A 17,702-nucleotide genomic window follows, 5' to 3' on the forward strand; every position below is an offset into this window, starting at 1 on the left:
CAGAAAAACGTGCTTACAAAGCAGGATCCTAAATTAATTATCAAGAAATGTACTACTACCCTACTTTGTAGTGAGTGTATAATCTTTTAAGCTTCTTCAACCCCAAGCATTTCTTGAATTTTACAACTTTAGTTCCTGAAAAAAAAAAAAAATCAGCAAAAAATTGCATTTGCCATGGGAATTGCAAATACAGTTCTTCTGTTATTCATGGTGTTTCTTCTATTTGATTTCTCAGATGAGTTCTTAGAATCTTCACAGTATGAAGCTATAATGAAAATCAAGCAGCTTTTGAACTTTCCACAAGCTTTGAGTAGTTGGAGTGACAACACAGATTTTTGCAACAGTGAGCAAAACACTGCCTTAACACTCATGTGTTATGAAGATAACATAACACAGCTTCATATTTCTGGTTACAACTGGTTTCCTAATTTGCCTCAGGGCTTTTCTACAGACACACTTTTCTCTAATCTTGCTCTTTTGCCTAATTTAAAGGTTCTTTCTTTGGTCTCTTTGGGTTTGAGAGGAACTTTGCCTAAAAATATTGGCTTTTTATCTTCTTTGGAAATTGTCAATATCAGTTCAAACTTCTTTTATGGTGAGATTCCAGGAGAGATTTCACATTTGAAGGGACTTCAGACACTTATTTTGGATGATAATAAGTTCACAGGTCAAGTTCCTGAAGGGGTAGGTTCACTTTCTTCTTTGTCTGTTTTGAGTTTCAAGAACAATTCTTTTTCTGGTTCATTGCCTAATTCTCTGTCCAATTTACAGACCCTAAGAATCCTCTCTGTTTCTGGTAATAATTTTTCTGGGGTTGTTCCAAACCTTCAAAATCTGTCAAATTTACAAGTTCTTGATTTGGAAAGTAACAATCTTGGACCTAATTTCCCTAATCTTCCAACAAAGTTGGTGTCTTTAGTACTTAGGAAGAACAAGTTTAGTTTAGGGGTTCCAAAAGAACTGAGTTCCTGTTATCAGTTAAAGAAACTGGACATTTCTTCCAATGAGCTTGTTGGACCCTTTTCACCAACCATTTTATCACTGCCATCACTTAGCTATTTGGATATTTCTGGAAACAAACTCACTGGGAAGCTCCTAAAGAATTTGACATGCAATCAAGACATTTCTTTTGCGAATTTATCATCAAATTACTTGACAGGGGAGTTGCCTGCTTGCTTGCACCCTAGTTCTGGTTCCAAGATTGTATTGTTTTCGGGGAATTGTCTGTCGAATAAAGAGCAATGGCAGCATCCTTATTCATTTTGCCATAATGAAGCTTTGGCTGTTAGTATTGAGCCTCATAACAAGGAAAAGGTTAAAGGGGAAAATGTTAAAGCTGTTCTTGCATCAAGTATGGTAGGAGGCTTTGTTGGAGTAGTAGCGATTACCGGTTTGGCTTTCGTGGTTTTTAAAGGAGAGTATGCCAAGCAGAAAGCTAACAAAACCCCTCAAACAAGATTGATATTTGAAAAGGTCTCTCCTGCTCACACCCTTAAGTTGCTTAATGATGCAAGTAAGCTCTCTTTCTCTCTCTCACATACACACATATTACGTTAATGTTTCAACTTGTGAAAGTTTTTAGTCGTTTCATGCTTGTTTGAGTAATAGCAATGAGATTTCCCAATATCATGCTAACAATAGCTAGGATTTCTAGAAGAAGATGCCATTTGATTGATGAGAAATAAAAAGGAATATCAAAAATTCGAGTGAATGAAGCTGACGGCTACTTTTGAAGTAACAAAAAAAAAAAAAAAAAAAAAAAAGGGATTGGAGTGGGAGAGGCAAAGTCGAAAAGAGGATTCCTCACTTCTTTCTCTCGTTCAAAGCCATGCATTCTGAAAATTGTAATTCTGATGTTGTCATTGTACTCGAAAAGTCTATATGAACCTTTAAATTTAAGCATTATTCCGTAAAAGGAGTTTCCTTAGATTGAACATATCAATTTTCTTTAGGAAATTGTCAATATTGTGTGATTGGAAGAAACTCTGTTCTTGCCTAAATTTCAAGATGAATTTTTAATCTTTGATTCTTGACAGGGTATATTTCTGAAACGAGGAAGTTGGGACTGCTTGGGGCCCCTCCTTATCGAACGTTTGTCTTGGATGAGCTTCGAGAGGCCACTAATAACTTTGATATATCAAATCTAATTGGTGCCAGCTCCATTGGGCAGGTAAGCATTTTCTTACTAAATACTGTAAGACCATTTGAACAATGTTAGTCCACATGCACTGTTTTGCAGTTAAATTCCTCAATTCCCTTGCATCTATGTTGAATGCTGACTGTGCTTTTCTGTACTCTGAATAATAGATTTACAAAGGGCGGCTCACGGATGGCACTGCAGTTGCTATAAGAAGCTTAAAAATGAGGAAGAGGCATAGCGTCCAGTCCTACACTCATCAACTAGGGCGTATTTCAAAGATCAGATACTGCCATTTAGTTAGCACTATTGGACACTGCTTTGAATGCTATCAAGATGACTCAAGTGTTAGCCGAATATGTCTAGTGTTTGAATTCGTGCCAAATGGGACGCTGCGGGGGGTCATATCAGGTATATAGTCTAGAAAAGTTCATCTGATTCGCGAGTTATCATTTGGCATTACAACTGCAACAATTGGTAATTGGGCATTTAGTTTTAGCTATTTGACAATTTCTATTTTCTACCATATTACATAAATTATACTAAGTCCAAGTAAATGACTTCTTGTACATTGAAAGCCTAAAACAGACGTTATAACCTACAGGCATCTTTGAAATTTTGCAAGAACCCGTTCCAAGTTGTATTGATGCATACAGTCTACTGCTTCTCAAAAGTGCTGATGAATTTTAAGGGGACACGAAATGCTTTTAATCAGTTCCTCCTAGATTAGGCAACATGATGTTTCTCCTTTGCAGATGCTTAAATGTACAAGCGTGTATTGTCTTTACAATTGTTCTGAATTCTTATTCTGGACTTCTTTGCAAACACTCGGTTTTGTAGAAGCAAATTCAGCTAAAAAATTTACATGGACGCAAAGGATGGGAGCTGCAATAGGGATAGCAAAGGGAATTCAGTTCCTTCATACTGGAATAGTACCAGGGATATTCTCCAATCGATTGAAGATAACAGATGTCTTGCTGGATCAGAATCTCCATGTAAAGATTAGCAAATACAATCTGCCTTTGTTAATTGAGAATAAGAAAATGGTATGCAAACCTCTCTTCTCCACTGTATTCTCTCTTAATCACTCATATCATTCTTGAGCATTCATCGTTTTGTTATTGCAACTGATCTTAGGATACTGGACCGTCTTCTAGTGGATCAAAGGGAAAAGATGGGCAAAGGTAAATGATCTCATCATTCTCAACTACATTAGGTCTTCATTGATCTTCTCTTTTGCGGTTCGATTTCAGAAGCACTTAGTGAAAACTAATCTTTGTTACACGTTTAAATGCAAATTGGTCTAAAAGGGTTTTAGGGAGTCCCAAGTGTATGAACCCCACTATGGTCTTGACCAATTCTAGCCATATAGATAGGCATAACTTCGAGTGTCCTAAGAGATTCCGAGATAGTACTCTACTATTTTCAGGAGCAGCAAGTTGCCTACTAGTTAAAGACTTAAAGTCTATCATGCCTCACTCTCTGATTTATTTCTTCATTTGACTGGCAGTGAACTGTTTCAAAAACTTTCCCCTTCCCCTGTCGAAAGAGCAATGCCTTTTTTGTTTTCTTACTCTACTAACCTCAGAAAAAATAAATGGAGTTTCGTCGTGTTAATGAATTTCTTCTCCTATTAATATCTTCCTGAATGCAGGTTAAAATACGAGGAGAAAGATGATGTGTATGACTTCGGAATAATCTTACTTGAAATCATATCGGGAAGGACAATCGATACAAAAAACGACATAAATGTTTCTAAAGACATTGTAAGAGTCACTTATTCTTTATGAAAAGATTCATGTCATCAAGTTGAAGCACTATTTTTCTAAACACCTTTTCTTGTTGTTCTTATTGCAGCTAATAGTTAGCTTAACAGCTGACGAAATAGCTCGGAGGAACATCATTGATCCAGCTGTTCGGAATGAATGTTCAGATGGTTCACTTAGGACATTAATGGAGCTATGCATAAGATGCCTTTCAGATGAATTATCGGAACGTCCTTCTGTAGAAGACTTAATATGGAACTTGCAGTTTGCAGCTCAGGTCCAGGACCCTTGGAATAGAGACACCTATGGCAATCAGGAGTCCCCTGATCATGTGTAAGAAGTTGTTAAAATATTAAATGATCAATGGACCTTTTCTTGTACAAAATGTAACATTATACTAGGATATTTAGTTTCATATGTTTAGTAGCCTCTATAATGAAGCATTTCTCATCATTGGTGGCCATGAGGTCAGTACTCTTTTGAGGATACATTTGAGCCAAAATATGTCTTTTGTCTCTTTCTTTTTGGTCGAGATATCTTTGAAGGGTTACTGGATCTTTTAGAATCCTAATCCAGTGACTAGGACTTCTTAGAAAAAGAAAAAGAAAGTATTGTCTGTACTGCTCTTGAAGTGTCAGCTTTCCTTTTCTTTATTGAGTTAGACGCAACCAACTAAAATCAGCTTGTGAAGAATAAATTGCCAGGATTTCAGCCACAAATGTGGAAAAGATCCGGGCGATTGGTCAGGATCTGTGGCCAATATCGTAACATCACCGTAACTTGTTGTTAAGGTAAGTCTTATCCAATAGCAAATATGAAATCATGGTTACCCACCAGGATTTTGGGTAAAAGGTTATTACTGCACAATTTTCTTAACGAGGCCAGAATTTAAAAGGCGGTACCCCAAAGTCCAATTTGGGAAAACCACCCCTTAGCAAATTATTATCATTAGACAGGAAATAACGGGTGGTGTCCCCAAAAGTGTCCGGTCTTGAATTTTTGTCCCCGCTTAACCAAATCTTTAACAAATGACTTTAAGCTGAAAGATTTCGTTAGGAAGAACTTTTGTTGCCATTAGGCATAAGTTCTAGCTTTTACCTATAAGGCAGAATTTGTGGTCAATTGAGCAGGTTTACTCTCTTGAAATATCTTGAATTTCACAAATCTAATTTATGTCCACAATTTATTCCCGATGAGAAACAAAAGCTTTGCCTAGCGAATTTTTACGAAGCGGGGGTTACTTTTAAATTTTTTGTTAAACAGGGCCAAAAAATCAAGACCACTCCTTATGGAGGCCATTTGTGAACTTAACCCTCATTTAAGTACTATCTGGTAGTTAACAACAATAATATACTCAGTGTAATCTGGGGAGTAGAGTACTGTCTGGTAGTTGAATCAATGACATTTTGTCCATCTCTGTATCAAGTAATTACACGGTTTTCCCTTCAAATGGATTGGTCTTTAATTTTTGTGCTTCTTCAAATGGGTGGTCTTTAATTTTTATCCTTTAAAATCGAACTTATGCCTATAGGGGCATAAGTTTTTTAAGGGTGGGGCATAACTTGTTTGGTTATAATGCATAACTTATGCCCCTATAGGCATAAATTCGATTTTGAAGGCAAAAATTAAAGACGAGTACATTTGAAAGACAAAAATTAAAGACCAGCACAAAATAGAGACAAAAGTGCAAATGACCCTCTCTGTATCAGTAAGCCTAGCTCAAAAATTTCACAAATGGGCCCAATTTGAGTAGCAAACAGGCTCATTATGTTTTTCTTTTGCGCCGATTGTCCTTCTTCTGGGGTGGTCTTTAATTTTTGTCCCTCAAATTGCTGAACTTTAATTTTTGTCCTTCGCTTAAAAAGATGGACGAAAATATCCCGCGGTTTTGAATTCGAACTCCTCTCAGTAAGAAAAATTCGCAAGGCAAGACTTTGCAAAAAGTCTGCCGCATAATACAGACTTGCATAACTAAAAGTTTGCCTTATAAAGGACAGTTTGCCGTTAGTTATGCCTTAAGGCAAAGTCTGTTGCATAATACAGACTTGCATAACTAAAAGTTTGCCTTGTAAGGCAAAGTTTGCCGCATAAGATAGACTTTTTGCGAAGCCTTGCCTTGCAATTTTTTTTTTATTTTTATTACTAAGCCAGGATTCAAACCCATAACCTCGGAATATTTTAGGCGAAGGACAAAAATTAAAGACCAGCAATTTGAGGGACAAAAATTAAAGACCACCCCCCCAACGAAAGGCAATCGTGCAAATTGGCCCTCATTATTGTTCGAAAACGGGATCGACTACATATATATATATATATATATGGTGTATTTACAAAAATACCAATACTTTCAAGTTTGCAAAAAATAAGATTAGAAAACTTACAAACCCTATACAAAGTAAATAAATACAAGAAGGCAGCTAAGATACGGTACAAGAAAACCCAAAGATCACGGTACATGAATCCCCATAAATTTCTCTCCCTTTTTTCTCAGCATTTCAAAGAAATCCACGACAATTTAAAGTAGAAACCATATTTTCACCATCACGATCCAAGAGTCTTGAAACTTCGTTAACTGAGTTGATAATTTCATAATTGTAGCAATAATGACACTAATGCTACAATTTCCATACATATTTAATATATGTATTTATTGAATAATGCCATGTAAACAAATAAAATTCTACCAACTACATTTTCATACATTATTGAAACATTAAACACTGTAGGATTTATATAAAATGAAACGTCATATATATATGTATGGTGCATACATTATTTATACAATATTGATACCATAAAAAGAATTTTCTATCGCTAACATAACACTTTCCTTTTTATATGAAACATGTTATGTGGTACATTATTTATAGGGCAATTCGCGAATTGCCCTTCGCTTGGGGTGGTCTTTAAATTTTGCCCTCATATTTGAAATCTTTAAATTTTGCCCTTCGGCTAAAACCCATAGGTTCCAGGTTCGGAACCATTAAAATTTTAAAAAAAAATTCGCAAGGCAAGTTTAAATATATATATATATATAGGAATTACCAAAGTTACGGACCGACATACTTATGCCTTATGGGCAGACTACATATAAGTATGGGTCCCGCATAACTTTGATAATTCATTCAAAAGTTTACGCCGGATCCGCATAAAAGTTTGCCCATTAAAAGTATGCCCCCACCGCATAACTTTGTGAAGGAATTACCAAAGTTATGTCGACCGGATACTTATGCCTTATGGGCGGACTTGGCATAAGTATGTCGGTAGCATAACTTTGATAATTCCTTCACAAAGTTATCCGGTCCGCATAAAAGTTTAAGTGTATCAATATTGTATAAATAATGTATGTATATAGATGTATATATGACGTTTTATTTTGTATAAATCTTAATCGTTTAGTGTATCTTTAATGTATGAAAATGTACGTAGAATTTTATATGAAGATGTACTTGGTAATATTGTATTTGTTTAATGTAGCATTAGTCCCAATCTTTATGGAAGAAGCAAAAAGCCGATTGATTTTAGGAGTTGAAGTCCCCATTTGAATCTTTTACCGTGTGCTTCAAACAACGAAGACGAATAAACAAACTAGAAAACAATGAGAGTTTTAGAAAATTTCATATGAGCAAACAAACACAAAAAATATATTTACATCCGGAAGTTGAAATCGATATTTACTAGGAAACAAAATGGAATTTAGATTTTTTAATTTTTTTTATAAACACAATTATAAAATGGAAGAGAGGGAGTTTGAGAGGGAGTTTGTGAGAGAAAAAGAGAGAGAGAGACAAAAAAGGCCTTTTGATAAATGTGAAAAACTGAACGTATGAGAGAGAAATTTTTTTGATAAGTGTAAAAACTGATCGTATCTAACAATAAAGTCAAAATTATTAAATGCAGATTTTTTCCTTATTAAAAGCCTAAAATCAAGGCACTACACATTAAACTAAAATCTGGTATATGTAGTAATTAAAATTGCATATTTTGTAAATAAGGAAAAGTGTTAATATAATTTATAATATATAACTTGAAGTGGTATTATTATGTGATTTTCCCTTACGAAATTAGGTTTTGGGTTTGATCTAAAATGAGATCACATTACAAGCAGCAATATCAACTTCTACGCTTGTCTAAGTTGTGCACATGAATACTTGAATTACTGTTCTGTATGTTTCATTTTATATGACAATATTGAACTGAACAAAGATTTTAAAGTATTATCTTGACTTATGTGTCATATTAATAATAGTGAAAGAAATTATGAAAGTATTGGTTTGAAAAGTTAATTTAATAGAGAAATCATCACATTACAAATTAAATCGAATAATCTAATAAATTTATTCTTGACACTTGAAAATTACAGAAATTGAATGATGTCCAACAATTGTTTTACTTTACAAGATAAAAAGAATGAATAACAAATCATTTTTTTGCACGGATTGCCCTTCTTTTGGGGTGGTCTTTAAATTTTGCCCCTCATATTTGTGTTCTTTAAGTTTTGCCCTTCGCTTGGATACCTGAGGTTCTGGGTTCGAACCCCCGCTCACATAAAATAAAAAAATAATTTCGCAAGACAGAGTCGGTGGGAGAGTGTATCGGATCAAAGACAATCCTTAAGGAAAAACCAAAGTTATCGGAGGGGGCAGACTTTGCCTTGAGACATTTTTTTTTTTTTTTTTTTAACTTTTCAAGGCACACTTTTAGTTAAGGCATACTTTTGGTTATGCCTTAATTAAAAGTATGCCCCATAAGGCATAGTTCCTTAAGGAAAAATTTTGCCCCATAAGGCAAAACTAAATTATGCCTTGAGGAAAGTTATGCCTTCTCCGCATAACTTTAGTTTTTCCTTAAGGAAGTTATGCCGGAGGCAGACTTTGCCTTGAGACATTTTTTTTTTTTTTTTTTTTTTAACTTTTCAAGGCACACTTTTAGTTAAGGCATACTTTTGGTTATGCCTTAATTAAAAGTATGCCCCATAAGGCATAGTTCCTTAAGGAAAAATTTTGCCCCATAAGGCAAAACTAAATTATGCCTTGAGGAAAAAGTTATGCCCCTCCGCATAACTTTAGTTTTTCCTTAAGGAAGTTATCCGGGGGGCGTACTCGCCTTGAGACATTTTTTTTTTTTTTTTTAACTTTTCAAGGCACACTTTTAGTTAAGGCATACTTTTGGTTATTAATTAAAAGTATGCCCATAAGGCATAGTTCCTTAAGGAAAATTTTGCCCATAAGGCAAAACTAAATTATGCCTTGAGAAAAAGTTATGCCCCTCCGCATAACTTTAGTTTTTCCTTAAGGAAGTTATGCCGGAGGGGTAGATTTTGCCTTGAGACATTTTTTTTTTTTTTTTTTTTAACTTTTCAAGGCACACTTTTAGTTAAGGCATACTTTTGGTTATGCCTTAATTAAAAGTATGCCTTATAAGGCATAGTTCCTTAAGGAAAAATTTTGCCCCATAAGGCAAAACTAAATTATGCCTTGAGGAAAAGTTATGCCCCTCCCATAACTTTTAGTTTTTCCTTAAGGAAGTTATGCGGAGGAAATTAGACTTTGCCTTGAGACATTTTTTTTTTTTTTTTAACTTTTCAAGGCACACTTTTAGTTAAGGCATACTTTTGGTTATGCCTTAATTAAAAAATCCTGTACAAGGCATAATTCCTTAAGGAAAAGTTTTGCCCCATAAGGCAAAACTAAATTATGCCTTGAGGAAAAGTTATGCCCCTGAACATAACTTTAGTTTTTCCTTAAGGAAGTTATTAGACTTTGCCTTGAGACATTTTTTTTTTTTTTAAACTTTTCAAGGCACACTTTTAGTTAAGGCATACTTTTGGTTATGCCTTAATTAAAAGTCTGCTCTATAAGGCATAGTTCTTTAAGGAAAAGTTTTGCTCCATAAGGCATAACTAAACTATGTCTTGAGGAAAGTTATGCCCCCTCCGCATAACTTTATTACAAATTAAATCGAATACATCTAAATATTTCTTTATTTTTATTCTTGAACCCAAAACCTTGTATCCAACTAAGGGCAAAACTTAAAGACCAAATTGAATGGCAAAATTTAAAGACCAAAATTGTTTTAAAATTTAAAGATAAAAGAAGGGCAATTCTGCGAATTGGGACCAATCAAGAACTTGTGTATTTTTCTATTTGGACTAGCTATATAATCTAGAAGATATTGTAGAAAAAATAGAAAGAAGATTCCATCATTTTTAGAACCTTCTTGCGGATTGTGAAATAAAGACTCGTTCAACCATAATTTCCATTGACAAGATAGCATGTTACGGTTCAAAAGGGTAGCTGAATTCATGCAAAATCATGTGGAGGTGGATTCTTTCTCTCATGACATTTCACAAGTTACAAATTTCAGACTTTTGACTTTTTGAACTCATTCAGTTCCTAGGCCTTGATGTTGACTGCTCTCCAGTAAAAAGGACAGGCCACTTTAACTTATATCTTGGCAGACATCATGACCATTGACCTCTATCATATTATGGAGGTGTATCTACGTCGGATTCTGTAAATTCTACTGACTTCATTATTTTTAAGTCGAATTATATATAGAAGTAAAAAAAAAAATTTGAAAGGTATACATATAATAAGATTACACTTTCTAAACTTATTTGGATCCGGAAATCACCTATTATCTACCACATACACACTCTTTCAAACACATAATGCATGATTATTATTTTGAACCATCTTTAGCCTAAACGTGTTGACCAAGCCGGCAAGCCCCCATAACTCTGACCAAGGAATGTGGCCGACTATGAAGCCTACCATACAGGAGTTTCTTGTCTTTTCAAGCAAAGCATACTACATGCAAGTTGATCAACAATTCATCAGATAAAGTTGAGTTAAAAGAAATTCATGAACTTTAGTAACTTGGAGGGTTTAGGGGTTGTTTCGGGCAAACACTGAATAATCTCTAACCATAAAGACTCACATGCAAGAACCTAGAAAACGAAGACTTCCTTCTCAATGTAAACTTTGGAAAGGTATCAGTGACCCTTTAATACAATGGACAAACTTACAATTCAATGGCCTGGTAACAACATGCAAAGAGTAGCATTCTTTTTTTAATCAAGTCCATGCAAAGAATAACATTCCTTTTTTATCAAGTCCATGCAAAGAGTAGCATAAGTTGAAAATGAGTGTAAAATGATGCAATAATCTTGACAAAGATAGGGAAGTAACATTTAACACAAAACTTGAGTATGATTCTCTTTCTATTGATGGAAAATTGGAGTTACATAAGGGTATATAACCAGTATTGTACAGCATGCTAATGTACAATTAATTACTGTGCATGAATAGCAAAGAATGGACCTGAACACTAACTACTCTATCCTCTGGACAGCAAACAAACAAAATCTGGCAACAAGGAGGTAATCTCCAAAGTAACCAAAAGAAATATAAAACCTTTTTACAAGCAGAAGCAACGGGAAAAACCCAGAAGGGTACTGAACAAAAAGCTCAATCATCTTCGAGGAGGGTCAGCAATTGGATTCATTTCTATTTCTGCAGTCTGAGAGTCTCTTAAATTTCTGAACTTCTCTCCTTCCCTTGCAATCTGAATATCACGAGGTCTAGCATGCTGAACGAAAGCTATGACCATAAAACGAGGAGCAAGTGCAGCTATTGTTATGGAAAGCAAGCACAACCAGAATTTAGCTTCCTCGGCTGCAACGAAAATGGCCCTGCAAAAATTGTTTTACATGCAAATCAGTCTCTACTTCTCTGACTTGATAAGTCGGTCGGCATAAATCAAGAGAATCCTAAAACACTTCTTACTTTGTTTCCCATTTGAGCTAGTGATATGTGAAGAAAAACTAAAACCAAAAAAATTTCTAGGTTGATTTACAAGATAAGAGCAGAAAAACAAATGGTCATTGTGATTCGATTTTAGCAAGTGCAGCTACTGCATGGGAAATCAATTTCCAATATAATCTCTTGCAGATTTAGTTCTAGGAATCAATTATTTCTAGGAATTTTCTGTAGTATTACATCTCAAACTAACAGGTCCCCTAGCTTTTATAGAAAAAGAAAGCAACCATCTTCAGAAACTAAAGTTTTATGTTTGGATTTCTTCAAATCTTTTAGATTTCAGCAATTTGCTCCGCTGATTAACAAGTTGTGTGAAGGGTAAAGTGCCTAAAACTGTATTCTCTGAAGTGGCTAGACCTAGGACTCCCTAAAGCAAGAACAAAATGGAAGAAAAGAGCAGGCCCAGGAAAAGGAAAGCAGAGAGGAATCACCATGCAATTCCAAAAATACAGTATAAGCAAATGATAGTGGAGTGTCCATACACAACATATACATTATCTAGAAGCAAACCAGCAGAGTGATCTTACCAGTATCCAGGTAGAAACGTCAGCGAGTCAATGACCATGACACAAATAAAAGTGGCTACTATAGATCCCCAAATGGCAGCATGAGTAATCCAAGACCAACGAATCACATCCATTGCTAGATGTACATTGACCAAAATAACAACAGCAAGTGTCCATAGGTCTCCAATGCTTGAGATATCAACTTCACTTTCCCAGTATGCGAGAACAGGTATAAAGAAGGCCACTACACTTTGCCATAAGGTGTCAATCATGGTTACCCAAAATAATTTCTTATTATAGCTCTCATGCCTTTGTCCAGCACCGTAGAGTTGTGGATACTTCATAAGAGTCACTCTACTTAGATCCTTATCGAGAATCCCAACAACTATTGTAGGCACCGAAGTATAGATTATGGAGTATAACATGCTGCTCCAGTCAGTGAGAGCGGTGGTCAAAGTGAAAGCTGTAAAGAGAGCATACCTGAGCAGAATAATTTAAAAAGGGTCAGCTGGTGCTGGCTAATGTCCCAACATATATTACTCTTTCCTACTTGACTCTTCATAACTATATTCCAACTTGACACCAGCCATTAAGTGAGAATCTTAAGCTATGTTTCTTTTTTAAACTTAGAAAGGTTTAGTCTAATGCCTAAGTATATTTTCCATTGAATTGTGTCTAAATTACCAAGTCCTAGAGATAGTGAGAAGCATGAGAGAGAATTGTGCTCTTGCTACAAGTACACTTACCAGAATAAGACAAAAACAAGGATAGCATTTCTGTAGAAGTTGTATAATATCATGTAGCCCATTCGTTGATAATTCCAATGGCCGTGAACTAACAGGAGAGGGACCAAGAATCTGAACTGTCCCATTGCAAAATCAGAGGCCATCACAGCTTGACGTCCCTCTTGGCCACTGATGCCAATGCCCACATCAGCCATTTGGATCATTGACACATCATTTGCACCTGAAATCATAACCATGAATATTAATCAGTATTGCTTCTGTAATATTTTTCTTTTGTCACGTAGTTTTATTTCAGACGGTACAACTCTTAATGCCCCAACAGAAAGAGTAATAACACTTACCATCCCCAATTGCGAGTGTCATGTCATCTGTGCGGTTCTTTATGAGAGCAACAATTCCGGCCTTTTGTAATGGGGCCACCCGACAACAGAGTACAACGGAACAATAACTGGCCAACTGGAATAGCTGAATTGAAATGAAAAACATTTTTAAGTACAGGGAATGTGAAAAAGTATACAAACGCAGAGAGATAGAGAGTTTAAGATCTACAAATTACCAGTTCTTCAAGTTCACCGTCAAGGATATAAACAAGGCTATTTCCATCAATGATTAAAGCAATTTGACTTGCTCCAGCTCCAGTATTTTCCTCAGCATTATGTGGCATTAGACTCTTACACCTAGTCAGTGCAGCTTCCAAAGATCTTCTACATGAATCCTTAGATTTGTTATTTATCACAATCTGAGTCATATTGCTTGTTAAAAGCTTCGATGAATAGCCAATTGAAATTGCAGTTTCTTGCTTGTCCCCAGTCAAAACCCAAACTTTAATGCCTGCCACTCTTAAGGACTCAATTGCTTCTGGAACACCTTCCTGCAATTTATCTTCAATACCAGAGGCACCTAATATAGTAAGGTTCTTTTCTACATTGCCAGCTACTTTCCGAAGTAGAGCTGCCCTACCGATCACAGCAGTGTTTGCTGCCTCATAATAAGACTGCCATTCCTCAAATTCAGAAGCCTTCATTTCTCTCATTCCAACTACAAGAGTTCTGAGACCCATTGAGGAATAAGAGTGTAGATGCAGTTCTGTTGCTCGTACTACATTCAAGCTTAATGATTTATCTATGATACCAAACATGGTTGTATCGGCACCTTTTACAAAGACTTTTACTGTGTTGTCGGGGCAGCCTAATATTACTGACATCCTCTTCCGATCGCTGTCAAATTCATGTAAGCCCAGTACATTGAACCTGCAATTACCATGAAAGGGGGATTAGAGTCATTAGACTGTGTCATAGGCAACTAAAACGACATTGCATCTGGGACAGTGTGATATTAGAGTTGTAAGTAGATACAGCTGAATCCATCTGTTTATGCTAGAAAAGTTCTTTCCAATATTTAAAGGTTCAAATTTCCATCAGTCAAATGAAAAGAAACCGATTAATTCACAGCTAAAGTAGAAGATAGAATTTCGATTGAAGGTGTGTGTACGCGCTCACAAATTTATATTTGATAAGCATGATTTAACTAGTTTTCCACGAACGTAAAGCTTCAAATAGCCACAATTTTCCATTGAATTTCCTTGTAATCAGTAATTCTAGTTGCTGAGCATTTAAAGTAACACATACTCAATTACCATAATAAGGTTGGACCTCCAGTAGTACGAGAGAAATTAAACAAGAATAAAAGTTGACGAAAAGGGAAAAACAATGTTAAACATTACCTTTGTCTTTCTCCTTGAACATCTATTACTATATGGCCTGATGTTCTCTCAATGAGCATAAACCCATAAGCAGCAGCAGCATAAACCAATGCCTGCTCATCCGGAGACTCACCTTGGTAATCTACCAACTTCACAGCTGGATCAGATGTCTCCACAGCGAGAGGGACAATTGTGTTGCAAGCAGCTAATGCAAGGAAAAAATCATGAACATGTTTCCCTTCATCTGAATGCTTCCCATTTTTTGATATATTCAAAAGCACTGGATCAACCTTCACCTTCATTTTCGGCTTTAATACCTGACCGTCTACTAGCCAAATAAGAAAGAAAATATAAGTTCCATTTATAAAGCACTCACCAACAAACAAAAGGTTATTTTTCTTTATCTAGGAGGGAGATGGCGGGGGGGTGGAGGTGGAGGTGGTGAAAGATGATGAAAAGTTGTAGTACCTTGAACAGAGTATCCAGCTACTTCTTCTAGAGAATCTGATTTTCCACTACCATAATCTACACCCGAAATGCTTGCACATTGAAATTCCATCTTATTCTCAGTTAAGGTACCAGTTTTGTCAGAGAAAACGTATTTTATTTGACCCAGATCCTCATTTATGTTAAGAGCCCTACACTGGAATCTCGAGTTTGAACTTTCATCATACATTCTAGTATCTTGGATCATAAAGTAAGCCTGACCAACACGAACAAGCTCCATAGATATGTACAATGAAATAGGGATCATAATCTGGTAGACGATAACACACATCAGAAAAGTAAACACTATTTCCAGTCCCCAGCCATAATAATTGTAGTCTTCAACTTTGTCTTCTGAGAAGTCCAATTTCCTGTAGAAGGGGATGGTATTTAACTCATCCTTGTGGTGCCTTAACCAAACAGCGGCACAAATGGAGACAAGAGTACATAATGCAATAAGGAAGAAAGAGAGGATAATGATCTCCCTGTTCATGCGAGTCTCAAGACGACTCCTCTTTGATGGAGCCCCCGAGTTGTTGAGCATAGCTTTAGTTTCTCTTCCAGCATAAACTGCAACTCCAATAGCCCAATTAGTGTTCTTAAGCTCACAGCCACGGAGGATTATATTTGAAGGTCCAAGAGAAACACGCTTTCCATCTATTTCCATATTAGCATGAAAACCGTAAATGTTCCTATTCGGTTTCTCACATTTGATCATCCCACTAATACTGTCCTTTTCTGGCATCTTCATTTGCGTCTCCTGCTTTGCATACCGTGTCTTCAGATTTGATTCCCCATCTAAATTAATAGTTTGGATATAGGCAACCCCAGTGGGGTCACTTGTCGAGAGCAACACCATATCACAAGGAATGGTACCACTTGATGAAATTTTGATGATTTCACCCACCCTTATGTGCTTCCATTTTTTCTCTTGAAACTGACCATCCATCAACACCAATGCCAACCGGTTATTCTCAATCCTGTCAGACCGGTGGCGCCTATAATCCTCATAGGCATCCTTAACTGCTGTGACTAACAGCACAAAAGCCAATGGAAGAATTGAAGCTCCCCGACCAAAGACAGCCAACATAGGAAGCTGATTAAGGATAGCAATCACCAGAAAGTAAATGTATGCAACTCTATGGAACTGCTCAAATATGTTTCGAGGCAAGAAGGTCAGGACAGAGTATTTCGCTGTCCTAGTTGAATTCCCCGAAAATTCAAACGTCTCGTTTGTCCTTTCAGGATCACTTAAATAAATAATTCTAGAATCCTCATCACTAATCTCTTTTTGAGAGGTTCCATACCCCTCAGAATCAGCACCACGCGAACCATATCTCACTGCTCTTGATCCTAAATCACCTAAATTCGCCTCCCGGACAGAACCCATACCAGAGGCCCTTGACCTATTTGATGAAACACTTCGTATAGAAGATGAATTCATCATAATAGAATCAGGAACTGTGGAATTATTATCCATATTATTTGAATCCAGTACTGAAGATAATCTAAGGTTATTTGGTTTGAAGTTTGAACAGATCAGCAACAACAACAACAGGTGTATAATATCAAGATCACATACCCATCAAGCAGCAAAGAACTAAAATTTATCAGATTCATCTAAACCCCAGACAGTAAGATCAACAACCCAAACAAAAATCAATCCAAAAATTTGATCTTTAAACTCTCACAATACACTACACCTAAAAGTCAACTATCAAGAATCACAAAAAACACAATATTTACAGCAAAAAGAATAAATATATCTCAATAAAAATACAAAAAAGGGTCTTTAGCTATAGATGTAAATCACAACTTAGTTGTATAGTAGGTGTAATAGAGAAGTATAGAGAATAAATGAAGCTGAGATTCTTTTGTGGGTTTTTATGTGAGGTGGAATGAGAATAATAATATGTAAAATTGGAATATAAGTGAAGAAGAAATTCAAAGGTCAAAGGCATTCTTAGAAGCTGTTCTTGTTTGAAAAAAAATGGAGTAAGAAAGGGTGCGGGGGGTGTGGGCTGGCGAAATTTACAAGAAAATGGGAAAAGGAGTAAACAAATGAAAGAGAGTCGTTAATGGTAGGCTTACAAATAGCAATAAAACAAAGACAAAAATAGAATAGTAGAGGGAAATGGATATAAAATTTTTGCACGTTGTTTCTATAATATTGAAGTAGTTGTGTGCCGGTGTTCTAGAAGGAAAGGCTGCTACTGCAAAATATATATAAGTACATTTTCTACAGATGTTTTGTCACTGTTCTTATGATTACTATTCTTTTGAAGTGGCGTGCGTGGGCGTAGGGTGGCGTGGGGTGTGGGGGTTAGTACCTAGAAGTTTGAAATTCATAAATTTTTTGTTTCACTTTGGTTTGAAAAATAGATAAAAGGTTTGAAAAATAGATACAAGAGAAATATAGGGGGTGTATTGCAAAAACATTTTCCATGAATGTCTCTGTTTAAGTTTTTTCTAGAATTTTTTTTTTTTTTTTGGAAACTCCGGGGAAAATCCGTTACCGCTACCTTATGGGTAAAGA

General features: G+C 35.9%; 2 protein-coding genes across 2 annotated transcripts; one reads left to right on the forward strand and one right to left on the reverse strand.

Moving 5' to 3' along the window:
• LOC132063669 (probable inactive leucine-rich repeat receptor-like protein kinase At3g03770) lies at positions 1-4,405 on the forward strand. Its single transcript, XM_059456331.1, has 7 exons — positions 1-1,513; positions 2,037-2,170; positions 2,308-2,548; positions 2,978-3,183; positions 3,275-3,321; positions 3,792-3,903; positions 3,995-4,405. Exons 1-7 carry the CDS (start codon positions 175-177, stop codon positions 4,238-4,240), a joined length of 2,325 nt encoding a protein of 774 aa, XP_059312314.1. The 5' UTR covers positions 1-174; the 3' UTR covers positions 4,241-4,405.
• A 6,692-nt stretch (positions 4,406-11,097) lies between these two features.
• Positions 11,098-17,354, reverse strand: LOC132063671 (phospholipid-transporting ATPase 1). Its single transcript, XM_059456332.1, has 7 exons — positions 15,149-17,354; positions 14,702-15,008; positions 13,535-14,228; positions 13,320-13,443; positions 12,979-13,198; positions 12,254-12,712; positions 11,098-11,599 (listed from the first exon to the last, which is right to left on the reverse strand). The coding sequence occupies exons 1-7, from the start codon at positions 16,644-16,646 to the stop codon at positions 11,380-11,382; spliced, it is 3,522 nt and encodes a 1,173-aa protein (XP_059312315.1). The 5' UTR covers positions 16,647-17,354; the 3' UTR covers positions 11,098-11,379.
• Positions 17,355-17,702: the final 348 nt, after the last annotated feature.

Source organism: Lycium ferocissimum, chromosome 7, assembly GCF_029784015.1.
Source record: "Lycium ferocissimum isolate CSIRO_LF1 chromosome 7, AGI_CSIRO_Lferr_CH_V1, whole genome shotgun sequence".
Lineage (NCBI taxonomy): Eukaryota > Viridiplantae > Streptophyta > Magnoliopsida > Solanales > Solanaceae > Lycium > Lycium ferocissimum.

Excerpts from the sequence above, each read along its gene's own strand:
- LOC132063671 (XM_059456332.1), bottom strand. The coding sequence starts at position 16,646 with ATGGATAATAATTCCACAGTTCCTGATTCTATTATGATGAATTCATCT. Across the intron at positions 13,444-13,534 it reads ACGGTGAACTTGAAGAACTG|CTATTCCAGTTGGCCAGTTA; the intron begins GTAATTTGTAGA and ends ATTTCAATTCAG. Across the intron at positions 11,600-12,253 it reads ACGTTTCTACCTGGATACTG|GGCCATTTTCGTTGCAGCCG; the intron begins GTAAGATCACTC and ends CAATTTTTGCAG.
- LOC132063669 (XM_059456331.1), top strand. The coding sequence starts at position 175 with ATGGGAATTGCAAATACAGTTCTTCTGTTATTCATGGTGTTTCTTCTA. Across the intron at positions 2,171-2,307 it reads GTGCCAGCTCCATTGGGCAG|ATTTACAAAGGGCGGCTCAC; the intron begins GTAAGCATTTTC and ends TCTGAATAATAG. Across the intron at positions 2,549-2,977 it reads GCTGCGGGGGGTCATATCAG|AAGCAAATTCAGCTAAAAAA; the intron begins GTATATAGTCTA and ends TCGGTTTTGTAG.